Source organism: Haemaphysalis longicornis, unplaced genomic scaffold, assembly GCF_048455015.1.
Source record: "Haemaphysalis longicornis isolate Haplotype H1 unplaced genomic scaffold, Haemaphysalis longicornis Haplotype H1 scaffold_14, whole genome shotgun sequence".
Classification (NCBI taxonomy): domain Eukaryota; kingdom Metazoa; phylum Arthropoda; class Arachnida; order Ixodida; family Ixodidae; genus Haemaphysalis; species Haemaphysalis longicornis.
Window position 1 is genome coordinate 1,143,117 of NW_027526245.1, and position 17,227 is coordinate 1,160,343.

Below are 17,227 nucleotides of genomic sequence, written 5' to 3' on the forward strand. Positions count from 1 at the left end.
ATGATTAGTGCGTGACTAAGTTCTGTTAGCGGGTTTAGAAGTTCGTGCCTTGACTGTGGGCGAAAAAAGAAACTGTGCCAGAGGCATAAACGCGAGATGATGCGACGTGAGGCGAGAGATGGCAGGTTGAGTGACTGTTTTAAGGCGGTTACGCTTGTTTCTCTAGAAACCTGTGAGGTTATAGAGCGAGCTGCTCGGTTCTGTACTGGCTCTAGTTTGTTGGTGAGATATGCCTGGGAAGGATTCCAAATGGACGATGCATATTCCAGTTATGGGCGCACGTATATTAAGTATGCTAGTTTTTAATGTCGGGAGATGCAGATTTTAGATTATCGACGAAGGAATCCAAGTGTGCGCAGAGCGTCCGAGAAGATGGACTACACGTGGGGCGCGAATGACAAAGACAGGTACATGTGCACTCCGAGATGCTTGTATGACGTGTCCGTGTCGAGAAGCAGCGAAATAATGAAGTATGTGTGATGAACAGTGTAGCGTTCACGAGAAAATTACATTGATTTACATTTAGGCATCGGAGGCATTTAAAGGCATCAAAGATTCTTGGCACCATAGTGCAATTGTGTCGAGGTCTTGCTGTAGTTTAGTTTTGCTTTCGGTGTTTGGATGGCGGAGTATACGACGAAATCGTCTGCTAATCAGAGAAATTTTGTTTGTATGTTAGTTGGAAGATCGCTTATGAATAATAAAAATTGAAGAGGTGGTAGGTCTGCGCCCTGAGGGACACCTGATGAGGCGTTAGTTTTGAAGGAGTCGTAATTATTTGCAGACGTGTACTGCTTGCAGTTAGTGAGGAAGTGTTGCATCCAGGAAACAATATTCGGTGCAATACCCAGTGAATAAAGTTTACAAAGTAACAGGTTATGCGGTACGCGATCAAAAGATTACAAAAAGTCCAAAATTATAGCATCTACCTGAAGGTTATCATCCAGGTGTTGTAAGAGGTCGTGGATGTATTCGGCTAGTTGGGTCTTACATGAGAAGTGCTGTGGAAAGCCGTGCCGGTGATGATAAAAGAAATTATTTGATTGGAGGTCAGACGCAATATATGAAGATATAATGTGTTTCAGTAGTTTAGAAGAGATACTAGTCAATGAAATTGGACGGTAGTATGCTGGGTTGGCGCGGTTTCCTGGATAGGCGTGGTTTATAAAGAGAAACCAGCAAGTCCCTTATTCGATGGCCGCTGATGATTCCAGCATACCGGTGAAAGGCGATCTGCAACAAGACACACCTCAGGATGAGCATCCCGCTCGCTGCACTTTCGCCGAGCCCACTGACGGTCCGATGTGCAGTGTACGCACATAAAGCAGTCTGGAAGCTTGACGTCGCACCTCGGAAGGGGGGCGTCGCTCACTCCGTGACTATCGCTGTTTCATACTGGGTTATAAAGGGAAACCAGCAACTGCCTTCTTCGGTAGTCGCTGATGACTCCAACACATCGGCAAAAGGCAAAAGCAGGATCTGCAACGAGAAGACACGCCTCATGTTGAGCATCCCGTTAACTGCAATTTAGCCGAGCCCAATAACGATCCGATGTGCAGTGTACGAAGATGAAGCAGCCTGGCAGCTTGACGTCACACCTCGGACGGGGGGCGTCGCTCGATCCGTGAATATCGCTGTTTCATAGAAGGGTGCACAGGGAAGCCAGCAAGTCTCTTTTTCTATAGTCGCTGACGATTCCAACACACCGGTGGAAGGCAAAAGCAGGATCTGCAAAAAGAATACAGGCCTCATTTTGGGTATCCAGTTTGCTGCACTTTCGCCGAGCTTTCTGACGACCTGACGTAGATGGTACGAAAATACAGCAATCCGAAAGGTTGAGGTCAAACCTCGGAAGGGAGGCGTCGCTCGCTCCGTGATTATCGCTGTTTCATACTGTGCTGCAAAGGGAAACTTGCAAGTCCCTCCAGCGATAGTCGCTGACGATTTGAACAAACAGGCGGAAGGTAAAACCGGGATCTACAACAAGAAGACATGCCTCATGATGATCATCCTGCTCGCTGCGGTTTCGCCTTTCCCACTGACGGTCCGATGTGCAGTGTACGAAAATAAAGCAGTCTGGAAGCTTGACGTCGCACCTCAGAAGGGGGTGGTCGCTCTCTCCGTGACTATCGCTGTTTCATACTGGGGTACAAAGGGTAACCAGCAAGACCCTTTTTCAAAAGTCGGTGATGATTCCAACACACCGGCGAAAGGGAAAAGCAGGATCTGCAAAAAGAAGACGCCTCATGTTGAGCATCCCGTTCGCTGCACTTTCGCCGAGCCCAGTGTAAACAAAGTTGCTAAATTGTAAACGAAATTGCGAAGAGTGAAATGGACAATCACGCAAATTACGGGTTAACATCGTGCAGCGAATATATGCTTCATGCACACTTTTCAACCCACGAAAGCTATTTATTTGTTTATTTCAACTGATTTAGAGATCATGCTGTATAAAAGGACCTATATCACGACAGAAGGGGGCCGATGGTCCAATATACTTACTATATTACAGTATCACACAATTGTCTAAAGGGCCGGGGTACTTTCGCTCAGCATTGACGCCTGCATCCATTCTGTATCCAAATCAGAATGTCAGAGTGTGAAGGTACACAGACGCCGCGTAGCCCGCGTAGCGGGAAGAATATAGGAAGATTCGCCGAAAATTGATGGGTATTCTACGAGAGATATCAGTGCATTAGAGTTGTAATCTGCGAAAAAAAAAACACATAAACAGGAGTACACCTTGCATTTCTCAACAATATTTGTCGAGGAAGAAATTGATAACAAGGACCTAACTGTTTTAAACACGTTCAATGGTGGAAGAATACACTAAACAACAAAACAGCACCGCTATAACAAAGCCGATTTTTATGGTCTGCAATTGCGAAACAAGGCACCCAGTGTTTGATACAACCGCAGCCCTTCTAATCAGTTTTAACTAGAAAAAATATTACTTGCCGTTGTACGTAGATGGGTGCTCAAATCAATGGTTAGCATTTGTGATTGGGGCGTATGAGCTAGTCTTTACGGGAAGCGAACCTTTCGCCATGGCCGGCGTTTCCGCAACGGGCAGTATAAATGGTTGAGACTGCATTGCAGTACGATACATACTGCCCCGCTTAGAAGAACGGTCCACTGGTGACTGTTGCTGCTCTGGGAAACAAAGGAAAGGGAATCATAGTGGGCGTGTGTCTTCTGTGGGACGCAGCAGTTTCCCTTTTTAGACTTCGCTCTCCTTGTGGGGTGTATTGACGGTCGCCGTGTAGGAATTTCCTAATTGATATTGCGAACCCAAGTAGTATTTGAACTTGGACAAACAGGTCTAAGGCAGCATCAGCGACATATTATTCTTCATTTTTTAGTGGGACGGTCGGCCTTTTCTTGCTTTCCTACTCCTCCCCCCCCCCCACCTGAACATAGCACTCCTCCACCTGAGAAACCCATCGCCACGCACCTGCATGCACCCAATGAGTGATTCATGAGAGTTTCCGGTGCCACTGTAACCGTACGCTATTTTTTCCGTAGAACAAAAATAGAGCTGAAACTTTACGAGAAACAGTAAATGAAGTTGCTTGCCAACGTGCTATCATTTACCAACTTTTGCAGCGAGACTGTCGACGCCACCCCCTCTTCTAACTGGCTTAATCGTGTTACCAGTACCGTAAAACAGTAAAATGAACAAGCTTTGCGAAAAAGCTGTTGTTATGGCGATCAGTGGCGCTGGGTCTAGCTAGCGATGTTTCAAAGTCGTATAGGCGTAAAAAAACTGGTTGTATGTTTTGGTCACACATTACAGCACGAATATCACACGACAGTGTCATGCCGCGGGGTGGAAAGTTTTCCGAGTTGGTACACGTACATGGCAAAAAAAAAAGATCGCGGTACAACAAAATACACAAGAAAAAAACACAGACAGGACAAGCGCTGTCCAATCTGTTTCTGTGCTTGCGGATTTTGTCGTACCACGCTAGGTTTTCACCATGGCGAATGTTTTTTGTCAAGGTAGCTGTACTTTGGGCTAGGCGTTGATATCTATCTTACACGTGTTCCTTTTCGTAGGGGAGTACTTTCTGAAATTTCGTTCGCCCGTTTGCTTGTTGCTAGGCCTACTTTGCAAATAAGCATTTGGGCATTCGCATTTGTTGCATTTGTCAAGGAATACAAAGTGGCCTTATCGGTGTGTGGGACACTTTGAGGATTCGTAAAACCTTGATTTAACATCCACTTTAGATTTATTCATTCCGTGGTTGTTTAGAAAACGTCCTTTAAAGCTGCTCTGAGCCATTTGTGTAGATACTTTTTAACTGTCTTTCTAGGGTGACTTTTAACAAATATAGCCAATGTTAAGCGCACACTCCAACACTCTATTAGTGAGATTTTATTGTGTACAACCAGAAGTGTGGCTTGGAATAGATATGATATTTTGAATTCCAACTCTGGTAGGGTTGTAGTTACAAAAATACCACCCGTCAGCTTAGGTGCTGCAGGGAGTGGAAACATTAAATTTGGGGGGGGGTGGCTTTGTAAGGGCAACATATAACAGCAAAATCAAAATTTTTTATTCAAGTCTCTAACTAGATCGATAAACATGTGAAAATGAGAATTTTATTTAAAATCCATACTCACGTCATAAACATGAATATGGGCGCTAGCAAGAAACCATTTCGGCACTTGTGCACCACGGAATATCTCAGCCGGAAATGGAGATATCCAGTCACGGATTGAAATGCAACTTCTGGTTTTACCCGCTTATAGTTTTAGTTTTCCGAAGAAATTGTTTTAGCGTTCTCTACGACGTGACGGAAATATACTGCCCAAGTTTCCATTCACCAGGTACAGCAGTTTACGCTGGGAAGGCTGGTGAGTCGGAAGATAAGTCGTTTTAGTGGGTTATTGTATTGATTTCCACGGTAACCTAGGCACACACAGTATACGCTACATGCCGCTTGTCTTTCCAATCATAAAACTTGTCTTGGATGAAACAGTTCTTCTGTTTATTTATGAGGGGAATCCCCTTAAAGGGTAAACATTTCTGGTGTACATTCTCACGCAAAAAGCGTTGTTTTTATGAAACTTCTCCATGATGAATCAATATATCAAACTTCCCGCCTCCACAAAGCAGCACAGCCATTATTCGGCAAGTTTGTGCTGATGGATTACATCGATAAACTACCTCATGAGTCAGATTTGTGCAAGCCATGAGAACTAAACTTTTGCACTTTTTGTACTCTTCAGGTCGGATGCTAGTGATACCTAGAGAGCGAAGAGCTTGTCTCAGTGGAGCCATTCGATCCCTAGTTTATCAAATTTCAAACAACTGTTATGATTCCACCAAGATGGTTATAGCTGGAGTGTATGTAATATGTACAACGTAAGACATGGTTTAAAATCATGGTCAAAGTGTGTTGGTTTTCAGTAAGATTGTTTTCAAGTATGGTAAACAAGCTGTAACGCGTGGTGAAACAGAATTATTCCCGTGGCTGCTGCGCTTTTTATGTTGGAGAACGCCTTAGGAATGGTGCGATTTCGGATTGCGTTAGACACTTAATGGTCCAAATGAAGATTAATATGCTAATATCTCTCAACTCGTAACCTCAGTCTCCTGTTCTGGCGTAAAACTCATGTTTCAAATTTGGGTTTGTTTATGTTTTTACACGCGTATGCACACAAGTAAACCATTATTTGAGGCCCGTTATAAATTCGCTGTCGTCAGGGCACATTTCAAAGCAGTTGCATAGCTGTATGTTGCAATTGTTATGGTGTTGGAACAAACCAGTTAAGTTGGAGCTCCTGACTCCGGATATCGAAATGGAAGCCAGTGTTGCTCTGAATCCTCCAAGTACTCATTTATTGTGTAATAGTAACAGTCTTCAAATAAACTTTTTTTCAGTGGCACGAGTCAGAGAGTATGCTTGTATCGACGACTTGTCGCTGATCCTAGCGGAGAACCTCTTTACGGCCTTGCAGAGCTCTATGCAAGACCTGCCTCATATCGACGTGCTCACCACCAACAAGGTGAGCTTTGGAGTAAATTATGTAGGCCTGTTGGCGGCAAAAGACGACCAAAAAAGCACGGCAGTTTTTGAATAACTTTGTTGCACAAAAAACTCGTATCATATAGAGTGTCATGGTGTTTCCGCAAAGCACGCTGGTGATGAGTGCAGTATCTAACCAAGCATCCTGTAGGGAAAATATTTAGGGTGCCAGGAACAATGCTCCTTCCTAACGGACAATTTTCATACGGACATGATTTCCTTCTAGTATCACGATGGACACTTGGTGGGGTATACAATTGTGTGACGCTTCATTCTGAGATAATATTGCGCCAACACAAAGAGGATAATTATGGCCCTTGTTATATGTCAAGATAGTGAAAACATCCGCTTGGTGTTCCCACCTGCTTAATGTGCACAAGTAACGTGCACAAGTAACGGAGGATGTGCACAAGGATGTGCACAAGTAACGGAGCTGAGGAGGAACAAAAGTTTGGACAAAGCACGACGTATAGCACAATAAGGCGCGCGCAAACTGTGTTGCGGTGAGCCGTCTCTCAGCGTCACTCTACCTCAGTGGATTGCTTGGATGCGGTGGGTACAAAGATATCTTAGTTACGGAGAATCGCATTGCGACACTTTGCAGCCGATACTCTACAGGACACGAATATATTGAAACTTTTGACGTCGTGTTCCCGATGATACGTGCCCTACCCATTATGAGGGTGGAAACAAGTTAAATTAAATTGCAGCAGGGCATCTTTCTGGTTATTTTTAACGAGTTTGGAAGGCAGAGCTGGTGTTTCAGCATAGGCGCACGCCTTCTCTGCCAGCAGCCCCTTATAGGCGAGAGGACGACACAAACAAACGCTACACAAGTACCCACCGGGATATTAAACGCTTCCAAGGGTGGTGCATATGAACACTTCAAAGACAGGCTTTGCCGTAAGCGTTTATCCAGGACGCAGAATAAATATTGGAGGCTATTGGACACGTTCAAGGGAATATTAATGACCAGTGGAGGTGTAAAGTCATTCTGAGTGAGTAACGACCATCACAATTTCTTTGCTGTGGCTGCGTTATACGCAGTTCCGTGTAGTCACAACTGCATACAGGTTCCTTCAAAATGCCTACAGTGGGTTTTTAGCTGAAATGCGTTTGCTGTCGTATAATGTTGGCGGTTCTGTCATTTGGCGATGGGCGTTAAATGTTAGGAGAAATTTAGGGGCCCTGCCTTTTCCTGGGTCATCTCGTCACCGTTAAAAATTCTTTCTTCTTCTTCGTCAACGTCGTCTCTCCTCATCGCCGCGCCGACAGACAGAACGCCCACGGAGCGACCACTGGATCTTCTTCGCTGACGCCCCCCACTGCTGTTTGCAGTCCGTCTGCATCGACGACGGCACGGCCGACGGCTAACGGCGACCTCCGATCTTGGACATACTGCAGATCACCTCTTTCACGTGACAGACCGAGCAACTGCACACATATTGTCGGTTGATACCAGTGGCCAGGTCAGCGTTTTGCCCACTACAAGTTTACATTGGACCTCTCACACCGCCTGGCATTTACGAGCAATGAATGCACGCGTATACCAGTGCACAAGCAGCATCCAATAGCTCTGATCGTGGGGCTCCGCCGAGTCTTGCGTGGGTTTGTCTCGTCACCGACGTTTGCATCAAAATCTTCGGTGCCCATTTCCTCCAAAAATATGGCCTTCTCGTCGACCTGAAGTGGAAGTGCCTACGTGATGCTACTACGTTTCTTTCTGTTTTTTTTAGCGTTCTGCCTGTGTCATGAGCAACCCTCTTAATGGGACCCCCCAAGGGACCCCCCAATGTGTGCACTCAAGAAGGTACAAAATGTGCCAACACGGAAAAGCACACGGAGAGGAAACAAGGAAGAGGAACGAGGCAAGCGTTGGAGAAAGAGGAAGATGGGGAAGACCAGGCTACGCTCCTAGAACTGACCCCAGAGTCATTGGGGCTTGACTACGCCTCAGGCCTACCAACACATGCTCCTGGTCGTGATCCTGTGAGAAGACTTCACGGCAACGCCCCGTCGCCAACTCCAGAAACGAGAACCAGCTGGGCTGTAAAGCTGACGCGCTTGGGCTACGCACCGACACCAGTTCCACATCGCACCTTGGGCTAGGCTCCCTTGGCTGTTGGCGGCGAAGGCTGGACCCACTTCCTGCAAGGCTCTACGAGACGCGACTGTCGCCTTGATCCCCACCACAAATAGAAAGACATCGACCGCAACGTGAGGCAACATTACACTTGAGTTTTACGCGAACTCAAACAGCGAGAACGCATCTTTGACTATTTACTGTTACTAGTCTTGTGCTATGAAACACCGTCGCGGCCAATTAAAAGTTTTACTGCGTGTCCAGTCCGCATTACGAATTGAGGTGACAGTGTCTGCGGAGACCACTGCTAATGAGCACCATCCTGCTATACAGTTGGCGTAGATCCGTTGGCCGCATTCCTGTTTGACTTCCCAACCGCGATATCGCCGCCTAATTGGACTCAGCCTGTTTGTCAGTATGACCGGCATCACTTTACCACCGCTGGATCTGCCGTTTTCATTCAACCACTGTGTCTCGAACCTGACAAAGTCAAAGTCACAAATGCGGAGTTCGGCCATATGTTGCAAATTGCTATCGTCCACCCATCAACAAGTAATCACGCATAACCACTGCACATGGTGCCAAAAAAAAATTGTGACTGGAGGCCCTGCCCAGCTTACTGCTCATTAAACACAAAGGCCGCACCTGCGTGCTATCTGATACCTATCCTTCAAGGCATTACCACCACTTCGCCCACGGCCACAATCTTCTCAAAGTAGACTTGGTTTGTGTATATCACCGGATACCGGTCGCCAAAGAACACATCTACAAAACTGCCATCTCAACGCCATTATGCCTGTTTGAATTTCTCCGCATCCCATTTTAACTGCGCAATGCTGCCCAAATATTAGAACGTTTCATTGATCCGGTAAAGCAAAGGCTAAGGTAAGGCTGCGCTCGTGTTTACGACATTGTGGTGGCCAGCACAACCTTTTGAGCGCATCATAAGAATCTTCGCCTTCACTTTGAGCGTCTCGCTGTCGTGGTATTGTTACCAACGGTTCAAAAAGCGAGTATTGTGCCACTACCACCGCCTTGGCCATCATTTGGACGCCACTTTCATCCGTCCACTCCCTGCCAAGGCTCAGGCCACCATCGACTTTCTCAAGCCCGTGTCTGTGACAATGCGCCTCCACTTCCTATGACTGCCAAATTTCGCTGCTGTTACATAAGAACTGTTCCAAGCTGCTCCAACCCATTGACAGGCTGCTTTGCACCAAACTCTCATCTATTTCATTAGATTTGGAGGATACAGTGGAAGGTGACTCGGGATCCACCAAATCCGCTCTCGCCGATGCTGCACAACTGGCTCATACGAATTCGGTTTTACCTAGGCAGTCATTACTACAGACCGGAAGTTTATGCAAACTGCCTACTTTTCCCTGCAGGGTGTATCAAGCCTAGTTAAACATAACAATGAACTAAGGGAAGTGGCCGTGTTAGGCGGCAGTGTATTGTTCCCATTTTGAGTATATAAGCCTACATAAATTTTTTAGCGCCTGAAAATTCCTATATTGTGTTATTTACGCCTTTTTTGGATTTTGGAGTCGGCGTTCTCTAAGGTGCGTCACCGCTTCAGAATCCTGCAACCGGGGGTTTACCGCACTGAGTTTGCGGGAACAGCCCGCCCATCATGCCAAGCCCGCTCACAAAAAGAAACCGTGCAGAATCCGCCACAGCTCGACGTTGGCCACTTGACCTTGCCACCACGGCCGAGCCGCCAAACGCCCGTGTACTGCGGCACCGCAGCTAAGCTCACGGACATAACATTTGCCCGCACGAACTCTTTTGTTCTATGTCATTCCGATGTGGAGTGTCTGTGGTCCAGCCACGAGAACCGTTTCCGGCGTTCACTATCCATTGCTCATGCCATAATAATGGTTCCGGCTTAGATCAGCTAACGTTGGATATTCAAAGCAAAAGCCTGGCGTAGTCTTTTTGAGTATTGATTTTGCTTGAATAACCTTGATGCAGCTGTACTGCCGACCACAGCTCAGCGCCACTCGGTCCCGTTCAACGCTCACAAATTGAGGCTTTCAATCACAGCGTTCGTCCTTGATTGCGAACGCGGTGCAAGATGAGTCGCATCGCCCGATACAACCCAGCGGCGCATGAGTGGTAGGCGGTGAGTATGGTCGGCGGCCGATCAACCGAGTGGCGGCTCCCGTCGCAGCCGAAGCGGCTACGTGAGCACAGCGAAATAAAACAAGGCCTAGTGCGCAGCGCCGAAAGCGTGCCCGGCGAATCACGCGGTGCGCTTCTAGGGGTAAGACGAGAGGTGTCTCCGGTCAAACGATTACCTCGCGCACACTCCGCGAAACTACTGCATGAAAGTTGTAAAGCTTCGCTTTAACAGAACACAATAAATGGACGTGGCGAAGCGGGCGGATGCTTCTCAAGGTGAAGACGCCTTCTCGGGAAAACCACGTGAACACCTAAACCACCAAAGATTTCACTCGACGCCATGACCAGGTACACAGTTATCCGCCTATCACAGGTAAACTGCTGGCGGGCAAGCTACAGTACGTGTTTTACGAAGAAGGAACGAGAATCAAAGCTTATAGGAAGTACCATCTCAGCACAATACAAGTAGTCTAGTCGTGGGAGGCATAATCTGCAGGGCCGGCTTACCTTTAGGGAACTTTGGAAACATATTATTGGAATATTTAGCTCCAAAGAGTACTGCGTGCTGTCAGGTGTTGATAATCGGTATACAGTGCGTAGTTTCTAAATAGTCCAATTCCCTCAGCTGCGCTAGTCATCTGTAGCAGGACAGATGTGGCGCAGTAATTTCCACAGAATTATTTCCCTTCACTGTGCTGTTTATGGAATATATCTGTCTTGTGAAGAGCTGAGAAGCTCGTCCCGATCTCTCAAACAATAGGTTGCAGTACATTTTTCTTCGAAGCACAGTTGTGTCTTCAAGGTGCAGTCTTCGATTGTTCGAATTCCACCATAGCCCGTTGTTACAGCTTAAAACAGTCAGTTAAGAGCGGAAAACTACAAAAACGCTGCGTGGTATTAACAGCCGGAAAGTCGAGAAAAGCATCGCAGCCCCAGGTATTTATACCACGCTACTCTTTAACCTCCCATGAATAGGCCAATTAACCCTCGGCCCGTAGTCTGCAGTGGCTGCGAAGCAATTGATCTCGGTGGCGGTGAGACCTGTGACTCGGAAGAGGGGGCTAAGAAACCCTGGACTCGGACAGGCCGCCATTAAAGCATGAACCTGACAACGCTTAAAACGAGACCTTTATCTCGCCAGGGGACTATAGAGATGGTGTTCAAGGAATTACTGGTCAATAAATAGGATGTAATATTGCTTAGGGAGGTTACAACTGAAGTGCTGAAAAATGAACGCGACCTATATGACCGTTGTCTAGTCGACAGAAGAGAACTGGGAGTAGGATTGCTAGTCAACAAAAGAATAACTGGCAACAAAGAAGACTACTATACAAATAACGAAAAAATAGCCTACCTTGCAATTCGGCTTAATAAGAGGTACAAAGTGAAGGTTGTACAGCGCTATGTGCCTACATCCAGCCACGACGACAATGCAGTCAAACGTTTCGATGAAGATGTGGAATCGGCAGTCGCTAAGTTAAGAACACAGTGCACCGTACTTGTGGAGAACTTCAAGGTTAAAGTAGACAAGAAGCAGGCTGAAAAAAAACGCACTTGGGTCTTATGGTGTTGGTTGTAGCAATATCAAAGGGAGTGATTAGTCGAGTTCGCAGAGCGGAATAATCTACGTTTCATGTACACCTTCTTCAGCAAACGGGCGAGCAGGAAGTGAGAATAGGTAGCATAAAAAAGACAACGTGATCATACTATGCGATTACCCTGGCCTCGTGCAAGATTTTAAAGTGCTCCGGAGGGTAAGACGTAGTGACAATCCTAAGGTAAGATGTTGAAGTTGGCTTGATTTGAGAAGGAACCGTGACAAGGTAGTACGAACGAAACCGATCAATGAGCTAACATAAGACGCACAGTTGAAAAATTCACAATAGGGCTGCAGAAACAACATTGCACCTTTACCCCAGGAAGTAGAGTTTATGACTCAGGAAGCCAGAGACAGTCTTATACGCATTATCACGTAGTAATCAGTAGAGGTTGGATTTAGATTTTGTAGACACGATACTAGTCAACGTTTCCAGCAGAAGAAAGAACTAATTATAAAACGGCAAAGCATGACAATCTCCACCCCAGCTGACAGAATAAACATAGTGGAGCTTTCAAAATCAATGAATACGGGTAAGCCGGCTAACACACGGAAGTATAAGGAGAGGATTGAGCATGCTGTAACGAACGAGGCAGCCTAAAATCTGTGAAGGGGCGTGTAGGCAGGGGAAAATTAGATGTATACGCTTAAACCCAAGCAAGGCAATGTCATTCATATAGACTAGCCGAGCAGTCCTGTAGAGATCTGTACAGTAGCCATTACATCCAGGACAATACCAAACAAACAAGTTGATCAGAGGAGATAGACATCCAACCAGTAACGACTGAAGTAAAAAAAGAAAGTAAGTAAAGTAAAAAAGTGATGCAAGGGGCAAAGCACCTGGTGATGATCAGAGAGCAGAAAACCTCTTGAGGTATGGCAGGAAAATTGTACTAAAGAATTGCCAAACCTGTCTACGCAATGCCTAATTACTGCCAGTGTACCGGAACCTTAGAAGAACGCGAACATCATACTAATTCAAAAGAAATGTGACATGAAAAAACTTGAAAAATTACATGGAGATCAGCATATTCTCAGTCCTCTAATAGGTACTTACCAAGATAAAGGCTAACCGAATTGCTGCCCCCTTAGATTGCAGTCAGCCTAACCAACGAGCAGGGCTTCGTAAAGTCTACTGAGCAAATGACCATATTCACACGATCAATCAGGTTATAGAGAAGTGCGCGGAGTATACTAAACCCATATATATATATATAGCCCCGATTGAATATCAGAAAGCATTTGACTCGGTGGAAACCTCAGCAGTCAGTCAGCCATTGAAGAAACAGGGTGTAGACGAACATTACTTAAGAATACTGGAGGATATCATTAATGGGTCCACAGCTACCTTCGTCCTAAATTATGAGAGCAGTAAAATACCTATAAGGAAGGGCGTCCTACAAGGAGACACAATCTCTCCAACGCTATTCACAGCATGTTTACAGCAGGTATTCAGAACATTATATTGGGAACAGGTGGGCGTAATGGGTAATTGAGAACACCTCAGTAATCTTTCATTTGCTGATGACGTTGCCATGATCAGTAGCTCGGGGGACGCATTGAAAAGCATCATTACCCCACTGGGCATGCGGAGTAGAATCGTGTGCCCGAATATTATTTTTGCAAAGAACTAAAGTAATCCTCAATAGTCTGGGGAGAGGAAAGCTGTTTCAGATAAGGTGCGAGTGTAGGTGGTAAGCGAATATGTCTACTTACTTAGAAGGATGAGAATGGGGGGGAGTGCAGTCTTCAGGTATTCTCAGTTATTGTATGGTAGCCTACAATTTTGCCCGAAGAAGAAAGTGTATGACAGGTGGATCATACCAGTGCTCACCTACGGGGCAGAAACTTGGAGGCTCACTAAGGGGGTTCAACTTAAATGGAGGAAGGGTCAGCGGGCAATAGAACGCAATACGATAGGTGTAACATAAAGGGACAAAAAGAGATAGCAATGGGTCAGGGAAAAAGACGTGTTAAGTACAAATAGGTAAAAATAATAAAAGAAAATGGGTGTGCCAGGGCCAGTAATGCAAAGGCAAGATACTCATTGGTCCCTAAGGTTAACAGAGTGGATTCCTGGAGGAGGCACGCGTTGCAGCGGGTGGTATAAAGTTGGATGGGCAGATGAGATCAACAAGTTTGCGGGGATAAATTGGTCGCAGTTAGCATAGACCGGGATAAGAGGAAATCTATAAGAAAGGGTTTTGCACTGCAGTAAATGTACATTCAATGACAATTCAAATGCGAATCGCGGAGCGCCCGACCGAAGATACCGGTGCCGTCACCTGGCAGCGGTCGGGGAAAATGCGCGCACATGCGTAGTTGGGATGTCGGAAGTGAGGCTGCGTGTCCCACTGCGATATGATGCACTCTGCTCGCTCGCATGCTTGCCTAGTCGCCATGCCGCCAGAGCGCTGAAAACAATTGTTGGCATTGCGGCGCGATGTAGTATCTCCGCCCACTGCGTGCTGAGCTCACGCGAGCGCCTGCTCCCATGCGTGCCAGCATGATATTGCAGACATATCTTTGCACGTGGAATGCAGTAACTTCAGCAATTACCGATGAGCACCTGGGTCGCGCCCAAAACATGCTCAGTGGTGCATGCTGCGCAGATTTCTAGAAGCACTGAAGTGCCTGCCAAAAGAACACAAAAAAATCAGGCCCCCAAAATTGTAGTACAAGGGCAACTGGCCTATAGAATGGTTGTACCTGCCTATCTTCTTAATCTTTGTTAATATCACAATTCTGCCAGTACTTTTCCCAGACCCCACAATGCTTGCAGTTAATGTGTATCATTGGAGACAAATTCTGGTGGTATATCTATTGTTTGCTATTTGCACCGAATCCGCGAAGTGCCTCAGCCGTGAGTCCGTCAAAGAACGGCGCATTCTTGGCGGCAAGGAATTACGCGCCGCATTGCTCTTAACTCGACCAACACCTTCAGCTGCAGCGGTGGTAGTACTTGCAGTGCTTGCAGTCCTCTTGCGGCGCCGTGACAAGGTAAGCACGCGAGCGAGCAGAGGGCAACATAATCACAGTGGGACACGCAGTCTCACTCCCTTCATATCAACTGCGCATGTCCGTGCGTTTTCCTTGGCTGCTGCCAGGTGACGGCACCGATATCTTCGAGCGTGCGCTCCGCGGTTCGTGTTTGAATTGTCTATGACTGTACACAGGCTGATCATGATGGTGACACTTCAACATAATATGGCACATTCGTTTGCCTATTTCACGCGTTTATCTGAAGGCCTTTCAGCAGCTGAGAGGTTGGGCTCTACTCTGACTACGAATGATGAGCTCTTTGGCAGGTACAGAACATGCCCGCTGCAATCCCCGCAGACCCGTTTACTTAAATCTGTGTGACATAATTCCTGGATTCCCTGTGCTAAAGGGACTTCCACAGGTTCTGAGATGCAAGCATTTTGATATTCCACATGTAGTTAGATCATTTAAAGCTCCGAAGTAAAAGCCCGTACCCCGAACGTCCGTGTACTTAAAGCATTTTTTTCCGCAGACGCCTATTGACTGAAAGGAGGTTTATGGGTCTGGTTAGTCAGGGTTTTCAAGCCTTTCGTTTTTGTGAATTCACCTTTCAAATTACGTAAATCTTGAAATGGCAATTTTTTTTCACGAAGAAATAAAAAGTACATTTTCACACCAAACGATAAGTTCTCTGCTTTCATTGGAAGTTGAAAGTTCCTCTTAAATTATGCTGCCTAGGGAAATACCGATTGAGGTCATAATTTGCCTATGTGGCGCCTATATTCACCTAAATGTCACTTTTTTGTATCTACTGTTGGCGACTAAAACCTGGAATTTTGGTGGCTAAAGTGCAGGTGTCTTGTCAGTACGACTGTGTAAAGTTCAGCACTCGGTGCTTAGCTTCAGAAGCTAGTTGAAGGTGCGTGGTAACCATTACTATTTTCTATGGCCGCATGGCTCCGGCTTAGACACGCAATTTGCGGTGAGATCTTTGAGTGGCGCCCCCTGGCTCTGACGTCGGCTTAGGGATTCGCGCCGCTGTCGTCTGCTACACTCCGCTTGTGAGGGGCAACAGTGCCTGGGCTAGAAATCGACCGTTTCGTTTCTGTAGTGCGTTAAAAAGCGTATTTCTAGCGACTCGGTTATTTTGACAGCTTCTGACGCATCAGAATAATTTGAAGCTGTATCCCCCACAAGTTTGCAACACACGAAGAGATAGAGAACAACTTTCTTCAGAGTATCGGTCAGAAGATCGTGTTTAACTCGTCCTTTCTTGCTTATTCGCGAGGATCAGCAATCAGAGCTTCTCAATAAGTATTCAAAATGCGTAGGGTTCCCTGCAGTATTTTTGAGATGCACCTATGAAGACTCAACAGTCTAATACTACGTACCAAGCAGCGGCCTCTACACGCTCATCGCACAGCAGGAAATAAATCGGCTTTCTTCTGTTTCTTTCGTTGTTGTCTTGTATCGGATTAATGTTTCTTGCTTTTTTTTTCTGCCCAACGCGTTATTTTTCTGCGCCGTCACCAACTTCTTATTAAGAGGTTTCGGGATCTTTGGGAGCCTCACAAAGGTCGTGTGGATATTTCCTTCATTTTGTATGGCATACATTCCCTTCTTCACAAATTGGCTTTCATTACGGCTGCGTGCAAGAAGGTGCATATCCGCAGCGTGCTTTGTTTATTCACATGCAAATACAATGAGAAGGTTTGTGCTACGCCACCGCGATCGCGCCCTAAACAACGTGGTCCACAGTACTCGAAGGCGGCTTTCGTGCTCCGAATTTCTATCGTAATTATATCGTTATCATAACGAACGGACTCTCAACTCGAACAATGATGACATGAATACGGTGTTGAAGGCCTGATATACTCGCTAACTAACATAATAAATAGTATATCTGCATATATTACAAGACTGGAAACCGAAGAAGAATTACAAGTAGCTCTTCATTGCTTTTCAACCCTTCCAGGCGCGAAGAACAAATCCTATTCTACTCGGGATGGCGTTCTATGATTTGAAGAAAATTACTTTTACTCTCTTGTCCTGGACTGAGGACCCGGCCCACTAACCAGATCGATTTAATTGTTAAAAGTTTTCCCCTCCTCTCCTTACTCCTCCTCCTCCTCTTGAGTGCAGTTTTCATATAACGCATATCCGAATATCGGGAAGATATGGCTGTGCAAAATGTTCCGAAATATCCCTCCAGGTCTTAACAAACATATCTGTGTTACTATAGATTTAACGAAGACGTGACTCGTTTCGTTCAATAAACCTCCATACTGGTTAGATGTCTGGTATAGAATCAGCACACGCGTGTATACACACTGGGTTATTTGGAACTCAACCTACAGTTTTTGCAGTCTATAGGGCATGTCGGCAAACTTTCATGCCTTGACAACG

The 17,227-nt window shown here is 46.0% G+C and overlaps 1 protein-coding gene across 2 annotated transcripts in view; it reads left to right on the forward strand.

Annotated features, from left to right (window-relative positions):
• Positions 1-17,227, forward strand: part of LOC144165143 (uncharacterized) — a 139,630-nt gene that overhangs the window by 79,512 nt on the left and 42,891 nt on the right. For both annotated transcript variants that reach the window (XM_077695246.1, XM_077695245.1), the window contains exon 6: positions 5,891-6,015. In XM_077695246.1, the coding sequence (XP_077551372.1) occupies positions 5,891-6,015 (125 nt within the window). The remainder of the gene's footprint in view (positions 1-5,890; positions 6,016-17,227) is intronic.